The sequence below is a fragment of the Mustelus asterias genome, chromosome 18 (assembly GCF_964213995.1).
Source record: "Mustelus asterias chromosome 18, sMusAst1.hap1.1, whole genome shotgun sequence".
NCBI classification, from domain to species: domain Eukaryota; kingdom Metazoa; phylum Chordata; class Chondrichthyes; order Carcharhiniformes; family Triakidae; genus Mustelus; species Mustelus asterias.
This window is the reverse complement of record NC_135818.1, coordinates 85,517,204-85,536,942: the sequence shown is the minus strand read 5'-3', so window position 1 is coordinate 85,536,942 and position 19,739 is coordinate 85,517,204. Positions and strand designations below refer to the sequence as shown.

General features: G+C 43.8%; 1 protein-coding gene across 1 annotated transcript in view; it reads left to right on the top strand.

Annotated features, from left to right (window-relative positions):
* ccdc88c (coiled-coil and HOOK domain protein 88C) overlaps positions 1–19,739 on the top strand; it is a 183,187-nt gene that overhangs the window by 16,019 nt on the left and 147,429 nt on the right. The window contains exon 3 of the mRNA XM_078234492.1: positions 3,257–3,365. Within this exon, the coding sequence (XP_078090618.1) occupies positions 3,257–3,365 (109 nt within the window). The remainder of the gene's footprint in view (positions 1–3,256; positions 3,366–19,739) is intronic.

Sequence of the window (19,739 nt, the reverse complement as noted above, 5' to 3'; positions counted from 1 at the left end):
ATGAAAAAATATCCTCACCTTCCCTGTACCTCCCAGGCCCGCACCCCCCTTCCCATTGAAATGAAGTAAATGGAAAATACGATCGATGAATAATTAATAGTTCAGTGCAGACTCGATGGGCTGAATGGCCTCCTGCAGCAGTGTAGGGATTCTATCATGAAACCAGTCTTAAAGCTGCAGGTTGTGGGAAGGTGGGTCAGGAGGGGGAATGTCGGTCTCCCCGTGAGTTCTCGATTAACAATACTGTTCTCTGAGACCTGAGTGTTGACAGATTTAGTGAGGTTTTGATAAACGATTCAGTTAAAGGAAACCTTAGCAAGTGAGTCCTTTGAAAACAGATCAGAAATGGAGATTAGATTCTGAATTTAGGACTCTGATGTACGGTGGCCTTGAGCTATGGCACTGGCCAGGCGTCAGTACAGGAGAGTTAATAAATAGCGTACAGTACACAGTGGCAGTGCAGTAAAATAGGCTGTGGATAAACATGGGCCGGTTGGTGAACTAAGACAAGCAGTTTCTGTTCTTGGTATCCATTGATGCTCTGCAAACACTTGATCTACCTCACTGCCCCAGGAACCACTCTCCCAGCCAGTGCCACATTCGAACTCTGCTGGGTCGAGCGAAGTACAGAGAGTGTAAACTGGACGATCAGTATTCGTGACATTGCTCAACAGAGAGAGACTCTCACCCGAGAGCAACATACTTTGAGTGCTGGAGATCTGAGAGAAAGCTGGAAAATGCTGGAAATGCTCCGATCTGGCAGCACCAGTGGAGTGAGAAACAGAATTCACTTTTCAAGTTTGTATATACAGTGGAGCCCCGTTATAACGCGATGGTTGGGGTCCATAAAAGCGGGGTCGCGCTAAATTGGGATCGCGCTAAATTTGCCAATTATTATCGGGGAAAAAAGGGTCCAATGACACCGTCGCTTTATATCCGAATTCGCGCTAAATCGGGGCGCGTTAAATCGGGGTTCCACTGTATTACAGTGGTCCAAATCAGGTTGGATACTTCAAGGTGTTCTGTGAAGCTCGCCTGACCTATAACATTTTATGTTGAATTTGGCTCGGTGACATTGAGAGATTTCACTTCAGGTGTGATTCAACTGACCCACGAGGAGCTTTCATCAAAAACAAAGTTTAATTAAGAATATTGTTGGCATGCATAGTAAGACGATTAGCAAGAACATTTAACAATTACAAACAAGAAACACAACAACCACGATAACGTATAACTCTTAAGGAACATCTCTAATGTGTTCCAACCAAAGCCAACATCCAATACACAAAACCTCCAAATAAGCACAATACAGCATAGGTTAACGCCAATGTGCCACTTGTTACAGGAATCCCACCTCTTGGGTTGAATGCTCAAAATCCCTTGTGAAGAAACTCAGAAGAGGTTGTAATCGAATCTGTTTCCCAAAACACAGCTTCTTTAAGGCAGATGGCCATAAGCCTCTCCTTCAGCTAACTGATAATAGTTCCAGAACCAAACAAAAAGAACAGGGAGAGAGAGAGAGACTGCTTCTTACTTGCTGCTAAACTGCTTCAAACACACTCCCCAAAACCAAACTGAAAGCCCAAAGGGGAAAAACCCCTATCCCTGACTGCCACAGCTTAGCTCCACCCCGCAATGACATCGCTGAAGCTGTAAGCTGCATAATTTAAAAAACACCTTTCTTAAAGATACACTCACATGACAACAGAGACACTCAGATTATGGGTACAGCTCCTGAAGGGAATTCTCCCATCCCCAGCAGACAATTAACTGGATTCCTGTAATAATATAACAACCTTTCTACTGGGCATTGAAATATATTATTTTGCTGAGGAGGGGGTTGCGTGTGAATGTGCATGTGAATGTGTGCGTGTATGTTGTGCGTGTGAGTGTGTGTGAATGTTGTGTGTGTATGTGTGTGTTTGTATGTGTTGTGTGTATGAGTGTGCTTGTAAGTGTGTGTTGCGTGTGTGTGTGTGTGAGTGTGCATGTGTCTTGCGTGTGTGTGTATGTTGTGCGTGTGTGAGTGTGTTGTGTGTGTATATGAGTGTGTTGTGTGTGTGTGTGTTGTGAGTGTGTGTGTATGTGTGAGTGTGTTGTGAATGTGTTGTGAGTGTGTGTGTGTGTATTGTGGGGGAATTGTATTTTGCTTGCTGTATCTATCAATGATTAAATATTCAGGTCACTGGCAGTAAAACCATTCTGACATTCAACAGAAAGGTGATGGGAGTCGGAAGGTGATTTTCTCCGGCCTCCCTTCAGTTTGTTAAACTTTATTTTTGTAACAGGCAGCCCTCCCTGCATTTTGTGCTGTTCTAGTTTAATCTGGATAGATTGGAGCTTAAATGTTCTTTTCAGCTCATAAAAAACATAAGAAATAGGAGCGTGAGTAGGCCATTCAGCCCTTCGAGCCCATTCTGCCATTCAACAAGATCATGGCGGATCTTCTACATTAACACCATTTCCCTGCATCATTACCTTTTTGATATATAGAATCACACAAGCTTGTATGAGACTGATTGTATGGTTCTTTAGAAGGGCTGATACAGGGATGATGGGCTGAATGGCCACTTTCTATGCTGCAAGTTTCGATGAATACATCTGATATTTTTCTTTTTAAGACTGACTGGCAACTCCTAAACTTTCCTGCTTCTTAACACAAGCTGTTTTGCAGCAGAATCTATAAATGTTTAAATACTCTGACATTGAACCTCATGCTGGCTGGACTGATTTCCAGCCAGATTTCTGCTGGCAGTTGGTTGTGGTGGGGTGTTCGCAGCTTCTAATAGGGTGTGAAATAACCCAGTGACCGAGCCTCTGCCCTCAGCCACCGATTGTGTAGGGAGATAAAATAAAGCGGATAAGGTTTATTCATTAGTGTCGCAAATAGGCTTACATTAACACTGCAATGAAGTTACTGCGAAAATCCCCTAGTCACCACATTCCGGGACCTGTTTGGGTACACTGAGGGAGAATTTAGCACGGCCAATGCACCTAACCAGCACGTCTTTCAGACTGTGGAAGGAAACTGGAGCACCCGGAGGAAACCCATGCAGACACGGGGAGAACATGCAGACTCCGCACAGACAGTGACCCAAGCCGGGAATCGAACCCAAATCCCTGGCGCTGTGAGGCAGCAGTGCTAACCACTGTGCCACCGTGCCATAACTCCCTCAGACAAAACTACTCGGAGGAATGGGCTGAAATTGAGTGCAGTATTTTATTCACATTCTTTATGCTTTTTTTTCCGATTCAGAGACCCAAGACCAACCAATCAAAGAGTCAATAAACACGTCAACAATGATGTCAACTTGCGTGTTCAGAACCTGACCATATTAGTCAGGCATATCAAGAATTACTACCAGGTATGTTCACCATTACTGCACCCAACTTCCTGCCTCTTGTGGTTTGTCTTTTCTGAAGGGACTGCGTTGCCAGATGTAAGCGATATTTCTGTTCTCTTTCACACACCCCTTCCCCTTTCCACCACTTCCTGCCATGCTGACTGAGTGTCTTTGCTCTGTTATTTTTAACTGAGAATTGAACCAGGTGGAAGCGTTTAAAACACGTTTATCGTTCAAACTCTGTGTGTGCATGTCTTACCAAATAGTGCCTGTGAATTGTGTAAGCATTTTGAAATGGTTTTGTTGTTAGACAGATCGATATTGTCCTTCCTCTCCTACCAAGTCCTCTTGGGGCAAAAGCATCAAAAACCGCAGGTGTAGCTCACCCAAGAGGCCTTTCAGTCACTGAAAACCTCACTGGGAGGATTGTCATCGAAAAACATCAAATACATTTCCCAACGTTTTTACAGTCTTTCAGTGAAGGTGGTGAGGGGCAGGAATTGCGATCAGGACCAAGAATTGTGACTTCCCCAACCACAGGAGTGCTGGAAAATGGTTACACCAGAGCTAGAAACATAGAAACTAGAAGCAGGAGGAGGCCCTTCGGCCCTTCGAGCCTGCTCCGCCATTCATCTTGATCATGGCTGATCATCAAATTCAATACCCTGATCCCTCCTCCCCCCCACATCCCTCGATCCCTTTAGCCCCAAGAGCTATATCTAATTTCTTCTTGAAATCAGACAAAGTTTTGGCCTCAACTACATTCCGTGGTAGTGAACTCCACACATTCACCACCCTCTGGGTGAAGACATTTCTCCTCACCTCAGTTCTAAAAGGTTTACCCTTATCCTCAAACTATGACCCCTAGTTCTGGACTCCCCCGCCATGGGAACATTATTTCTGAATCTATCCTGTCTAACCCTGTTAGAATTTTATAAGTTTCTATGAGATCCCCTCTCACTCTTCTAAACTCCAGTGAATATAATCCTAACCAAGTTGGTCTCTCCTCATATGACACCCATTGACTCTGTCTACACTTCATGCTGCCTCAGGAAAGCCGCCAGCATAAACAGCCAGCAAAATGGATAACCTCACATTTATCCACATTATACTGCATCTGCCATGCAGTTGCCCACACACTCAGCCTGTCCAAATCATACTGAAGCATCTCTGCATCCTCCTCACATCTCACCCTCCCACCCAACTTTGTATCATCTGCAAATTTGGAGATAATACATTCAGTTTCCTCTTCATTGGGAGATCTAACACTACAGCCAATCACAGGGAGTGCTGGTGAATAGTTACAGTGCGGCTAACTTCACAGCCAACTGATCAACTGATAGCCAAGTTCCGCACACATGAGGACGGCCTAAACCGGGATGTTGGATTTATGTCACATTATCAGTAAACCCCACAGCTTGCCCCCTGGACTTGCAGGCTGTCCTGTCTGGAGACAATGCACATCTCTTTAACCTGTGCTTAATGCTCCCTCCACTCACATTGTCTGTATCTTTAAGACCTGGCTGGCTGTAGAGATTCGCATTCTAATCAGTATTCTGTAACTTGATTTTGTGTCTCTGTGCCCTGTTTGAGAGCACATTTCCACTCCATCTGATGAAGGGGCAGCACTCCGAAAGCTAATGGTATTTGCTACCAAATAAACCTGTTGGACTTTAACCTGGTGTTGTTAAAACTCTTACTGTGTTCACCCCAGTCCAACGCCGGCATCTCCACATCATGAATAGTTACAGTGCAGCTAACTTCACAGCCAATCACAGGGAGTGCTGGTGAATAGTTACAGATGTGGAGATGCCGGCGTTGGACTGGGGTAAACACAGTAAGAAGTTTAACAACACCAGGTTAAAGTCCAACAGGTTTATTTGGTAGCAAAAGCCACACAAGCTTTCGGAGCTCTTAGCCCCTTCACCTGAAGAAGGGGCTAAGAGCTCCGAAAGCTTGTGTGGCTTTTGCTACCAAATAAACCTGTTGGACTTTAACCTGGTGTTGTTAAACTTCTTACTGTGAATAGTTACAGTGCAGCTAACTTCACAGCCAATCACAGGGAGTGCTGGTGAATAGTTACAGTGCAGCTAACTTCACAGCCAATCACAGGGAGTGCTGGTGAATAGTTACAGTGCAGCTAACTTCACAGCCAATCACAGGAGTGTTGGTGAATAGTTACACTCTGAAACAGCATAGGGCAGAAATCGCCCTGGGACTTTCTGGTTTGTACAGAACCCAATTGATTGTCATATTTATCATTGAGCAATAAAGACAGTCTGCATTTCTGAAGGCAATTCCCTGTTTCCACCCCACCCTCCCCATCTCCTTCCCTGCAGCAAATGTGAGACAAGGACAGTGCAGAATGAGTCTCTTCTGTCTGTGTAACTCCCCATGCTTTCTCTCAGTGGATTGATTCTCCATCTTTACTGAGGAACAGACCTGAGCCCAAGCCCAGCAGCCTGAGTACATGGGAAGCTGTTCATAAATAAATAACAGCGGCACGGTGGCACAGTGGTTAGCACTGCTGCCTCACAGCGCCAGGGACCCGGGTTTGATCCCCGGCTCGGGTCACTGTCTGTGCGGAGTCTGCACGTTCTCCCCATGTCTGTGTGGGTTTCCTCCGGGTGCTCCGGTTTCCTCCCACAGTCTGAAAGACGTGCTGGTTAGGGTGCATTGGCCGTGCTAAATTCTCCCTCAGTGTACCCAAACAGGCGCCGGAGTGTGGCGACTAGGGGATTTTCACAGTAACTTCATTGCAGTGTTAATGTATTTGTGACTAATAAATAAACTTTAAACTTTACTAAATTTGGTGTCCTGGCAAATGATTATCCTTCGTCCAACATCAGTAGAACAGATGATCTGGTCATTATCACATTGCAGTTGGAAGGCAGCTTGCTGTGTACAGATTGGCTGCTGTACGGGATGCAAAAACAAAGAGACCCTGAGAATGTCTGTCCAGAAATCTCTGAAGGGGAAAGAGGAGAAAGGATCCTGAGCTTTCCAACTCGAGGCATAGAGTACAAAAACCAGCAAGTTATTTACAGGACGCTGCTTTAGACCCGGCTGGCGGGTCGGGTCCAATTCTGGACACACTTCAAGAATGACGTGAAAACTTTGGAGAGAGGACAGAAGATATTTAACTGCCATGGTTCCAGGGAACAAGAGTTTTACAGTTACATGGGTAGATTGGAGAAGCTGGTGTTTTCCTTAGAACAGAGAAGGTTCAGCAGTTTGAGTTATTCTATTCAAACCTGAATGATTTTAAATAAAGAGAGATTGTATCAGATAGGGTCGATGAAAGGAGGGGACAGATTTAAACTAATTGTCAAAAAAAAACAGAGGCAACACGGGAAAACGTTTAGACGGTGAGTGGCTGGGATTTAGAATGATGGAGCTGGTTGCTGCAGATTCCCGCTTTCCAAAGAGAATTAGATGAACACTTGAAGGAGGATAGATTTGCAGGGATCTGGGAAAAGCTCTTTGGAGTGGGGCTAAGTCTATTGCTACTGGCTCAGTAACGACACCAGTGAGGCCCGTGAGATAGGTCTCTTGGAGTCTGAGCTCCATGATTGAGGTCATAATTGCCTGTCCAATCAGGGAGCCTCACCTGTGTATAGAACTGGGAGTCCAGAGACACTGTGGATCCTGACTGTGCAGCAGAAGCTCTCTGAGTGGAATACCGTTTGTAAATGAAGGGAAGCTGGTGAAGAAACAATGGCCTCTGCGGAGTTAAAATCAGGCTCCTCCTGTGTCCTCTTCTACCCTTGCACCAGTCACTACAATTCAAAAATCCGACCCTCACTCGGGGATGTCCTGAGTTTGTGAAAGTTTTTAATTGCCTGCTCCTTCTTTTGTAAAGAACGCTGTTGCAGTGAGTGTGTTAAAGTGAATGGCCGATAACTGTCTCAGGAGAAATCCTGCTACAAGATATGGAGTTTGGAACGAGTAACAGGAACAAAGCGTCAGTGTTAGCTGCGCCTGAATGTGATGCAGAGTTTCAATGGCTGATTTGCATTCTGGAAGTCTAGAATGGGACTGTTATTACAAAGCTGTTGTCCAGAGGGGGGAGTTTCAGCTTCTGATTGGTTAGCCACTGTGCGCATGGTTTGGCACAGTTCCTCATTGGTCCATCCAGCTGTAGATACAGAAATGAGGGGGAGCGAAGGCCTTTGCCCGTGCGCGATAGTTCAGGTTGCATCAGAATAAACTAGGTACACACACAGCAAGCTACCTCGAGGTGCTCGCTCACGCTTTGAGAACACCGCTGAGAAGAGAAGCACAATTTATTGCAAACACTTTGTTCTGGGTTTTCAAAAACACCGGTAAAGAATTTGTTGTCTACTCTCTGACACATTTACACGAAGATGTGGCAGTCTATGTCCTTACTGGCCTGTGTGGTGCTACAGAGAACTATTTGTCATCATCATTTTCACCCCCCTCTCCATTTTAACACACACAAAGCGATTTCTTCCCTTCCCCAAGTGCCATCAACGCCTCTCCTGCAATGTGACATGGTTTAGATTGGGCATTGGGTTGGGGAAGTGTGAGGTCGGGGGAGAGGATTGACGCACAGAGAATTTACCCGCTGTTATCGATCGTTAAACATTTAGGCGTGACGCTCTAAACGTGCCAAGGTGCAACAGAGAGATGGAGGGATCGGAAGCTAACATCCCCTTGCCTCGCTGCCAGTCTTTGTACATTATACACATAAAGAGCAGTCCCGCAGATATTCTTTGTGTTTTGCGCACTGTTCCATTTAGTCTGGACAGAATATAGCAAAAGATTCTGTCCTGATCAGAGTCACATGAGATTGCGCTTTTGAAAGATCAGGAAGACTAATGGGATAGCTCTTCTCAAAGGGCCAGCACTGGCATGATGGGCTGAAAGGCCTCCTGGCTGCAGGGTTCGCTGTTTTTTATGATTCTCGCAGGTGCTGCCGTTTTATTTCTTCCATTCTCTTGTATTTTTTTAAAAAGTTTTTGTTCCCATTTTGCAACTTTGCCAATTTTCTTCAAATATCCCTGTCCAACTGACATTGAGTTTATACCCAGCAAAAGCAGCCGCCACCTCCTTTGCATCCAGGTGCTAAACCTGCACCTTACTTTAAATAAGTTTTGACCTTAGGTTTTGTCTCCATAACAAGCAGCTCACATGGGCTGGTCTCCAGGCAGATTTCATAAGAGGTCACATCCCTCTCTCCAAACTGCTCCAATTTACCGCACATCTTTGGACTGTGGGAGGAAACTGGAGCACCCGGAGGAAACCCATGCCGACACAGGGAGAATGTGCAAACTCCACACAGTCGCCCGAGGCCAGAATTGGACCCGGGTCCCTGACGCTCTGAGGCAGCAGTGTTAACCACTGCTATGTGATAGTTCACGTTTACTGGCTGAGTGTGAATCTGTCCGGTTTTGAACCACATTTGGCAGTGGGATTTGAACCCATGTCTTTGCAGAGACTGGAGCCTTAATACAGCACCTTAGACCTCTAGGCCCCTCTTGGTGCACACAGTGTGAAGGGGAGTTTGGGCCGAGGCTGCCTGAAAGATACAGAGCTCTGTTATAAACTTGAACAAGCATGCGGGGAGCTGGCAATGTCTGTGGGACACGGGGAAAGCTGCCAGCGACACACGGAGGAGCTGACTCTTTGCTGTTCACGGACCACAATTACCAGTCCCATTTTCATTGGGTGCTGCCTAAGGTCCTGTGAGGGAAGTTGGTTCATAGAAAGAGTGTCCCCCACTCAAAGTGGAGCATATAGTGGAGAGTTTCTTCTTCATGTTGCCGAGCACGGTTAGTTTCTCTTTCAGTTTTATTGTACTGTATAGTGTTATCTCTATGAGATTGAGATCAGTGTAACATGTCCCTGGGGCAAAGTTAGCTATCTAGACCGCCCAGCCTCCGCCACACCCACCTTCCCACATCTCCACTCTGACTGCAACCCAACCTGGGCCGGAGGCTTCAGCAGCCATGATCTTCACTCTAGGATTCTCCACGCCCCCTGTCACAGAGCCCTCTGCCTTGTTGCCTCGCTCTTCCCCTTCAGACTGCGGCTCCGAGCGTTTCAGCGCTCGTTTGGTCAGCTCCAGTCACACTGAGCAGCTGAACTGGAGGGCGGCCCTGGTTTATGCAATCCTTCTCCATGATGTAGGCTGAGGAGTGTTCGTAACATTCTGTGTCACCTTTACTCTGTTCCTTCCAAGGATAATATATCCTTTCCAAGATGAAGTAACCAGAACTGTACTCAATGCTCCAGGTGCCACTTGATCAGGGCTTTGTTTCACTGCGAAACATCCTCCTATTGTCTCGGTTTAACGGTTAACATTCCATGAACCATCTTCCTTGGCCGTCAAGTCCTGGGCTGGAACTCCAACCTGAGCTTTGAACTCACCAGGCAGGGGCACTGCCCACTGCGTCACGAGACCTCCACATTGTTCCTGGTTAGTACCACACTTAGAGCATTCAGCTTCACCAACAACTTGCCATGGTAGCGGTTGAATTCACGGTGACACAGTGGTTAGCACTGCTGCCTCACAGCGCCAGGGACCCGGATTCGATTCCCGGCTTGAGTCGCTGTCTGTGCAGAATCTGCACGTTCTCCCCATGTCTGCGTGGGTTTCCTCCGGGTGCACCGGTTTCCTCCCACAGTCTGAAAGGCGTGCTGGTTAGGTGCATTGGCCGTGCTAAATTCTCCCTCAGTGTACCCGAACAGGCACTGGACTGTGGCGACTAGGGGATTTTCATAGTAACTTCATTGCAGTGTTAATGTAAGCCTACTTGTGACACAAATACAGAAACAAAAATACAAAAACAAATAAACAAACAGTGCCTAACTTTAACACCAGAAGACTAATAAACTCTCCAAGTCCAAATTTTTAGCTAACATTCTCCTTCCTATTAACCTTTGTAACATATTTATTTGATACTATATCAATATAACAGAAAAAAGAGACTTGTTCTTGATGCTTTCCATCTTGCAGTTATCAAGACAAAATTTGCAAAAATGGTCAAAGGAACAACAATTTATTCTGCATGAGAAGAGAGTGCTGATTGGCTGGCAAGTGGACTCGTATTGGTCAAAGCGTTGCCAGTCAAAATGTACCAGAGAACAGTTAACTGACCTAGGTGTGCAAGTCCACAAATCCTTGAAGGTGGCAACACAGGTGGAGAAGGTGGTGAAGAAGGCATATGGTATGCTTGCCTTTATAGGACGGGGTATAGAGTATAAAAGCTGGAGTCTGATGATGCAGCTGTATAGAACGCTGGTTAGGCCACATTTGGAGTACTGCGTCCAGTTCTGGTCGCCGCACTACCAGAAGGACGTGGAGGCATTGGAGAGAGTGCAGAGAAGGTTTACCAGGATGTTGCCTGGTATGGAGGGTCTTAGCTATGAGGAGAGATTGGGTAGACTGGGGTGGTTCTCCTTGGAAAGACGGAGAATGAGGGGAGATCTAATAGAGGTATACAAGATTATGAAGGGTATAGATAGGGTGAACAGTGGGAAGCTTTTTCCCAGGTCGGAGGTGACGATCACGAGGGGTCACGGGCTCAAGCTGAGAGGGGCGAAGTATAACTCAGACATCAGAGGGACGTTTTTTACACAGAGGGTGGTGGAGGCCTGGAATGCGCTGCCAAGTAGGGTGGTGGAGGCAGGCACGCTGACATCGTTTAAGACTTACCTGGATAGTCACATGAGCAGCCTGGGAATGGAGGGATACAAACGATTGGTCTAGTTGGACCAAGGAGCGGCACAGGCTTGGAGGGCCGAAGGGCCTGTTTCCTGTGCTGTACTGTTCTTTGTTCTTTGCCAAGCTTTTGTTCAAAGTCAAACCAGGCAGGTTGATTCTGATTGGTCAAGGCACTGCCATGGGGAATGACCTGGGGAATGACTGACCCTCAAGCTTTTGTTTAGTTGAAAAAGGCACAATGCATGGATATGTTCTTCCTGTCTGCAAAGGACAAGGCCTGTGTGTGACTATATGTAGCTTTTAGTGTGTATAGGTGTAACAGCTTTAGGCCCATTCATTGCGATACACAATGAGCACTGTTCTGATCAGGGTAGCCATTATCCCGCAGGATGTATTTGATGTGCCCTATTTCAGCATCAAGCTGACACAGTGGCTTGGGCCCTATTTATGAGGTTGCTGACAAGGCCTTTCTTATAGTGCGTGGCACTGTAGGAATCCCAGTGACCAGTTGCGGCAGGACTGTGATACAGAACCCCATTGGCAGATTTCCCCACTAGCACAGCGAGGAAAGGGAGATTGTTTGCTCCGTCTCAGAGATGAATTTGGGAAGAGGACGGGGCCTATAAGGTGTGTAAGGAAATTCTTACATCCAGCTGTGGGTTCAAATATAGCAAACTGATTATGTACGTATCAGGGGTAGGAGGTCAGAAGTCATTCCATCGAACACATACTCCTTGTGGAGAACAGCAAAGATTTTAATGAGACTTTGAACTAGCGAGGATCCCATAGCAACGGCAGGTAACCAGGCATACGGACCGTTGTTAAAACTGAACTTAACTGCGCAAGTTGATATATATTATATGGGTATATATTATATAGATAAATATTATATAGGTATATATTATATCGATACATATTATATAGATATCTATTATATAGGTATATATTATATCGATATATATTATATAGGTATATATTATACCGGTATATATTATACAGGTATATATTATATGGGTATATATTATCTAGGTGTATATTGTATAGCTATATATTATATTGGTATGTATTATATCGGTATATATTGTATGGGTATATGTTACATAGGTGTATATTGTATAGCTATATATTATGTTGGTATGTATTATATCGGTATATATTGTATGGGTATATGTTACATAGGTGTATATTGTATAGCTATATATTATATTGGTATGTATTATATCGGTATATATTGTATGGGTATATGTTACATAGGTGTATATTGTATAGCTATATATTATGTTGGTATGTATTATATCAGTATATATTGTATGGGTATATGTTACATAGGTGTATATTGTATAGCTATATATTATGTTGGTATGTATTATATCGGTATATATTGTATGGGTATATGTTACATAGGTGTATATTGTATAGCTATATATTATATTGGTATGTATTATATCGGTATATATTGTATGGGTATATGTTACATAGGTGTATATTGTATAGCTATATATTATGTTGGTATGTATTATATCAGTATATATTGTATGGGTATATGTTACATAGGTGTATATTGTATAGCTATATATTATGTTGGTATGTATTATATCAGTATATATTGTATGGGTATATGTTACATAGGTGTATATTGTATAGCTATATATTATGTTGGTATGTATTATATCGGTATATATTGTATGGGTATATGTTACATAGGTGTATATTGTATAGCTATATATTATGTTGGTATGTATTATATCAGTATATATTGTATGGGTATATGTTACATCGGTGTATATTGTATAGCTATATATTATGTTGGTATGTATTATATCGGTATATATTGTATGGGTATATGTTACATAGGTGTATATTGTATAGCTATATATTATATTGGTATGTATTATATCGGTATATATTGTATGGGTATATGTTACATAGGTGTATATTGTATAGCTATATATTATGTTGGTATGTATTATATCGGTATATATTGTATGGGTATATGTTACATAGGTGTATATTGTATAGCTATATATTATATTGGTATGTATTATATCGGTATATATTGTATGGGTATATGTTACATAGGTGTATATTGTATAGCTATATATTATATTGGTATGTATTATATCGGTATATATTGTATGGGTATATGTTACATAGGTGTATATTGTATAGCTATATATTATATTGGTATGTATTATATCGGTATATATTGTATGGGTATATGTTACATAGGTGTATATTGTATAGCTATATATTATGTTGGTATGTATTATATCGGTATATATTGTATGGGTATATGTTACATAGGTGTATATTGTATAGCTATATATTATGTTGGTATGTATTATATCGGTATATATTGTATGGGTATATGTTACATAGGTGTATATTGTATAGCTATATATTATGTTGGTATGTATTATATCGGTATATATTGTATGGGTATATGTTACATAGGTGTATATTGTATAGCTATATATTATGTTGGTATGTATTATATCGGTATATATTGTATGGGTATATGTTACATAGGTGTATATTGTATAGCTATATATTATGTTGGTATGTATTATATCGGTATATATTGTATGGGTATATGTTACATAGGTGTATATTGTATAGCTATATATTATGTTGGTATGTATTATATCGGTATATATTGTATGGGTATATGTTACATAGGTGTATATTGTATAGCTATATATTATGTTGGTATGTATTATATCGGTATATATTGTATGGGTATATGTTACATAGGTGTATATTGTATAGCTATATATTATGTTGGTATGTATTATATCGGTATATATTGTATGGGTATATGTTACATAGGTGTATATTGTATAGCTATATATTATGTTGGTATGTATTATATCGGTATATATTGTATGGGTATATGTTACATAGGTGTATATTGTATAGCTATATATTATGTTGGTATGTATTATATCGGTATATATTGTATGGGTATATGTTACATAGGTGTATATTGTATAGCTATATATTATGTTGGTATGTATTATATCGGTATATATTATCTATAATGTGGATGTGAACATACTGTAATGCGCCAGGAATGAGCAATTAGCCCATGCCTGAGATTTAAACTCTTGTAAATAATGAGTCCGGATGGATTCGCTTGTTAACCGCTCATGAGTTCTCCCTTTCAGGATCAGTGAGATTGTTTTGTGTGGATTTGCAGACTTGTCTTGCAGTCTCTCAGGTCAAATAGAATTAATTACACAGAAAACCTAACTGCCTCACGCTATCTCGGTACTCAGTCTTTAATCTCTGAAAGGATTCAGTGCAATCGGCTGCCAGCAAAATTGATGCCTGATCTTTTATTAAATGGGCAGGATTAGTGTGAAGAATGAAGGTATCAGGCTGCATTGCCACATGCATAAGGAAGGGAACTGATCCTGGATGAAAGAGTATTTAATGGTATAATGAAGCTCTACTCACTGGATTCTCTTCAAAGTATTCCTGACATTAGAGATTTGGGAGTTTGTATATTTTTAATGTTGCCTTCATTCATACAAAGCAACTTTAGCTTCATAGAATCCTACAGTGCAGAGGGAGGCCATTCGGCCCATCGAGTCTGCACCGACACAATCCCACCCAGGCCCAATTCCCCTAACTCCTACGTTTACCCTGCTAATCCCCCTGACACTAAGGGTCAATTTAGCATGGCCAATCCACCCAACCTGCACTTCTTTAGACCGTGGGAGGAAACTGGAGCACCCGGAGGAAACCCACGCAGACACCGGGAGAACATGCAAACTCCACACAGACAGTGACCCGAGGCCAGAATTGAACCTGGGACACTGGCGCTGTGAGGCAGCAGCGCTAACCACTGTGCCACAGCCTCTCCTCAGAGGAGTTTGATAACCATATTTCATGTCACAAGTGGGTCCTGACAGAGTGGGCTGTTGAGTCAGAAGGTCATGGGTTCAAATCCCACTGCAGAGACCTGAGTGCTAACCCGAGGCCAGTATTGAGGGAGTGCTGTACTGCTGGATGGTGCTCTTGTCTTTTGGATGTGACTCTGAGGCCCTGTCCCAGTGGGTCTGAAAGGCTCCATGGCACCATTCTGAAGAACATGCAGGTTCTTTGTGTTGTACCCTGGGTCAGCACCAGTGAAACCAGTTATCTGCTTGTTATCACTTCACTGTTTGTGGGACTTTTCTATCTGTTTCCCAAACCACAGCGGTGACCACAATTCAGAAACAAAAACAGAAAATGCTGGAAAATCTCAGCAGGTCCGACAGCGTCTGTGCAGAGAGAATAGAGCCAACGTTTCGAGTCGGAATATTCCCATCAATATGACAGTGGCCGGAACTTTCCGGCCGTTCACGCCAGCAGGATCTTTCCTTCCCGCCAACAGCGCGCTCCCACTGTGCAAGCGGTGCATTCAACGGGAAATCCAGTTGAGAACGACATGACCAAAAGATCCCACCACCAGCCAATGGTGGGCTGTCCCTACTTGCGCGGAAAATCCTGCCCCGTTTCTATAAGCTCACCTTCCTCAGCCCTGCTGCTCCTGAAACCCTCACCCATGGCCCTGCTGCTCCTGAAACCCTCACCCATGGCCTTGCTGCTCCTGAAACCCTCACCCATGGCCTTGCTACTCCCGGAACCCTCACCCATGGCCTTGCTACTCCCGGAACCCTCACCCATGGCCTTGCTACTCCTGGATTTGACTATTGCAGCCCTTCCCTGATCGTTCCCCCACCTGCACCCTCTGCAAATTTAAACTCGCACAAAGTTCTGCTGCCTGGCCCTTTCAATGAGTACCTGCTTCATATTCCTTATTCGATCAGCACTTTGGAATTCAATTTGATTTGATTTATTATTGTCACATGTATTAGTACACAGTCAAAAGTATTGTTTCTTGCGCACTATACAAAACATACCGTTCACAGAGAAGGAAAGGAGAGAGTGCAGAATGTAGTGTTACAATCAAAGCTAGGGTGTAGAGAAAGATCAACAAGGTAGGTCCATTCAAAAGTCTGACAGTAGCAGGGAAGAAGCTGTTCTTGAGTCGGTCGGTACGTGACCTCAGACTTTTGTATAAAATAATAAAGTAATAACTGCAAAATATTTTGGGATGTTGTGAGGATCTGGAATGTGTTTCACAGAGCGAAACATTCCCTTCTCCCTCCCACTCTCTACAATTGTAGGAAGATTTCCCGACCACCTGCCCATCCCAATACTAAAATCTCGAGATTGGGATCGGAATCCAATTTGACTTGAATCCAAATACTGCGAAAATCCTCGTGGACATTTCCATGCTTCATTGGTTTTATTTTAAATAATTGATCTCTCTCTTTCTTCCCCATTCCCCTCCCCTCCCCTTTTCTCTCTCTTTCTTTTTCTTTTTCTTTCTTTCTATCTACTTTCTTTCTCTTTCTCTCTTTCTCTTTCTCTCCTTCTTTCTCTCCTTTCTCTCTTTCTTTCTCTCTTTCTCTCTGTCTGTCTTTCTCTCTCTCTCTCTCTCTCTCTTTCTCTCTCTCTCTCTGTCTTCTCCTCTCTCTCTGGCTTTCTCGCGCTCTCTCTCTGTCTTTGTCTCTCTCTCTCCTTTCCGCCCATCACAATATTTTGATGGGAAAGGCCGCTGTACTTGTAACTTCTCGAGCCACTGAACCTAACTTGATTTCAGAATCAATGGTTGTCTATTATTTTCATTGAGCTGAAGGAACAGGATGGTGAATGCTGACTTCTGAAGCTGTGGGAAACGTGTGTAACCGGCTCATATTTACAAGATGAATATTCATTACATTGTGAAAAATTAGACCAGATTGTAGCATAACTGGGGAAGACAGCTCCGTGCACTGTGGTAATGGACTGACCTGCCCTCCAGGGCTGTGAGGGGATAATACTGTAATTGCAGGCAAGTAACTAAAGCTGCTGGTTTCTCTATAAACTGGATATTGAGTGGAGGGTTTCCAGGCCCCATTTGCAATTAATGTTAAATTGAAACTCTGCAGAACTCTGTTTAGTGCAGTGTCTGAACAGTTGAGTAACTCTTGAACTGACTGTACTGACTGAGACTTATGGAGTATTAATGTCGCATTGTCCAGTTGTCCAGTTTCTGCACCCGAGACTTATTATAATTCAGTTTGCTGATGAAGGATTTTCCAACTCCTTCCCACTCGGAGCCGGAGGAGAGGAGGTGCGTTTCGGAGGTCAATCACTTTCTTACACAGAGGATAATTGTGATCTGGAATTCTCTTAACATCCCCCCTTGCCCAAAGAACTAAAGATGTTGGGGTTATCTTAGGAGGACATGATGGTTTAATGTCACTGGATTAGTAATCCAGAGGCCCAGGGTAGTGCTCCGGGGATAGACGGGGGACACAAGTTCAAATCCCACCACAACAGCTGTTGGAAGTTAAATTCAGTTCATAAATCAGGAATTATAAAGCTATTTTCAGTAATGCCAACCAGGAAACTAGCATCGATTGTTGTTAAAAAAAAAACCCCATCTGATTCACCAGTGTGCTTTAGGGAAAGTAATCTGACAACCGTACTCATCCTGGCCTACATGAGACTCCAGAGCCACCTGCGGATGACTCTGAACTTGCCTTTAGAATAGCCTAGCAAACCTCAGCTCAACGATTAGAGATGGGCAAAGTTTCACTATCCTCCTAAGTGAAGACATTTCTCCTGATCTCAGTCTAAATGGGCTGATCTCTTAACAGGGACTATGGTCACCAGTGCTCGACTTCCCAGCATTACGTGGAATATATTGGTGATGAATCACCCAGACTAGAATTGAGTCAGTTGGTACGTGACCTCAGACTTTTGTATCTTTTTCCTGATGGAAGAAGGTGGAAGAGAGAATGTCCGGAGTGCGTGGGGCCCTTAATTATGCTGGCTGCTTTTCCGAGGCAGCAGGAAGTGTAGGTGGAGTCAGTGGATGGGAAGCTGGTTTGCGCGATGGGTTGGGCTTCATTCACGACCTTTTGTAGTTTCTTGTGGTCTTGGGCAGAGCAGGAGCCAAACCACAATGAGCCATAATGTCTCATCCGAGAGACAGTATCTCCGGACAATGCAATTGTCCCTCAGGAGTGCACTGAATTGGAACCTAGATTATGGGCCCAAATGCTGAATTTCTTCACTTGTGAGAATATTGACAGGAGCGGGTGAGAAGAGAGAGGATTGTAGTCAGATTAAAGCACGATAGTTTATGAAGGCAATTGGTTAAGTGTTGTGCAGGAAGCACTCTGGAATTCCTGGGGGCTTTATTGATTAGACGAGGCGGGGGAGAATGCGATGGAGATGTCTTGTCTGTCGCGAGTAACATCTGAAATCAGCAAGTCAAGACCCTGAGGCCTTGATTCATTTACTGAGCGTAAACTGAGCAGATTCCCATCACAGTGGAAGTTTGAACATTCTGAAAACAGTCGCAGTGACAGCAGCAGAGTCTAATCCAAAACTCTCCGCTGATAGTGAAAGCCTTGTGCTATCAATTGTCTAACAACTCCTCACACACATCCTTGTCTTGTTGAGTGCATTTTTGAAACATTTAAGTGTTTGCGGTTTTATGAAAATGGTTCTGTTTACACTGACTGTAAGGCTATTATCACTTTAGGGGAAGTAAAGTAAAAGTTTATTTATTAGTCATAATTACATTAACACTGCAATGAAATTACTGTGAAATTCCCTCGGTCGCCACAGTCCGGTGCCTGTTCGGGTTACATTGAGAATGGCCAATGCACCTAACCAGCACGTCTTTCAGACTGTGGGAGGAAACCGGAGCACCCGGAGGAAACTCACCCAGACACGGGGAGAATGTGCAGACCCCGCACAGACAGTGACCCAAGCCGGGAATTGAACCCAGGTCTCTGGCGCCGTGAGGCAGCAATGCCGTCCTTAGGATGAGTAATAAATGTCGTCCTAGACAGTGATGTCCATGTCCCAGGAATGAATCTTTAAAAACTGTAAATTCAAACACTTGAATCCCAAATACATCATCGAGGTGGTTTATGCTGAACAGAATCACAGACTCTTTACAGTGCAGGAGGAGGCCATTCGGCCCATCGGGTCTGCACTGGCTCTCTGAAAGAACATCTACCTAAACCCACTCCCCTGCCTTATCCCCGTAACTTTGCACATTCAATCTTTTCAGATAGCAATCCAATTCCTCTTCTATACCTCGATCAAACCTGCCTCCACCACCCTCTGAGGTTCATTCCAGATTCCAACCACCCTCTGGGTGAAAAAAATGTTTCCTCATCACTTTCACTCCTCCTGTCTATTATTTTCAATCTGTGTCCTCGAGCTCCTGATGTTCTCTCGAGTGGGAATTGCTTTTCACTATTTACCCTGTCCATACCCCTCAGGATCTTTAATATCTCTAACAAATCTCCTCTCAGTCTTCTTGAGGATGGCATGGTAGCACAGTGGTCAGCACTGCTGCCTCACAGCGCCAGGGACATGGGTTCGATTCCCAGCTTGGGTCACTGTCTGTGCGGAGTCTGCACGTTCTCCCCGTGTCTGCGTGGGTTTCCTCCGGGTGCTCCAGTTTCCTCCCACAGTCCGAAAGACGTGCTGGTTAGGGTGCATTGGCCATGCTAAATTCTCCCTCAGTGTACCTGAACAGGCACCGGAGTGTGGTGACCAGGGGATTTTCACAGTAACTTCATTGCAGTGTTAATGTAAGCCTACTTGTGACTAATAAATAAACTTTAACTTGTCTCCAAGGA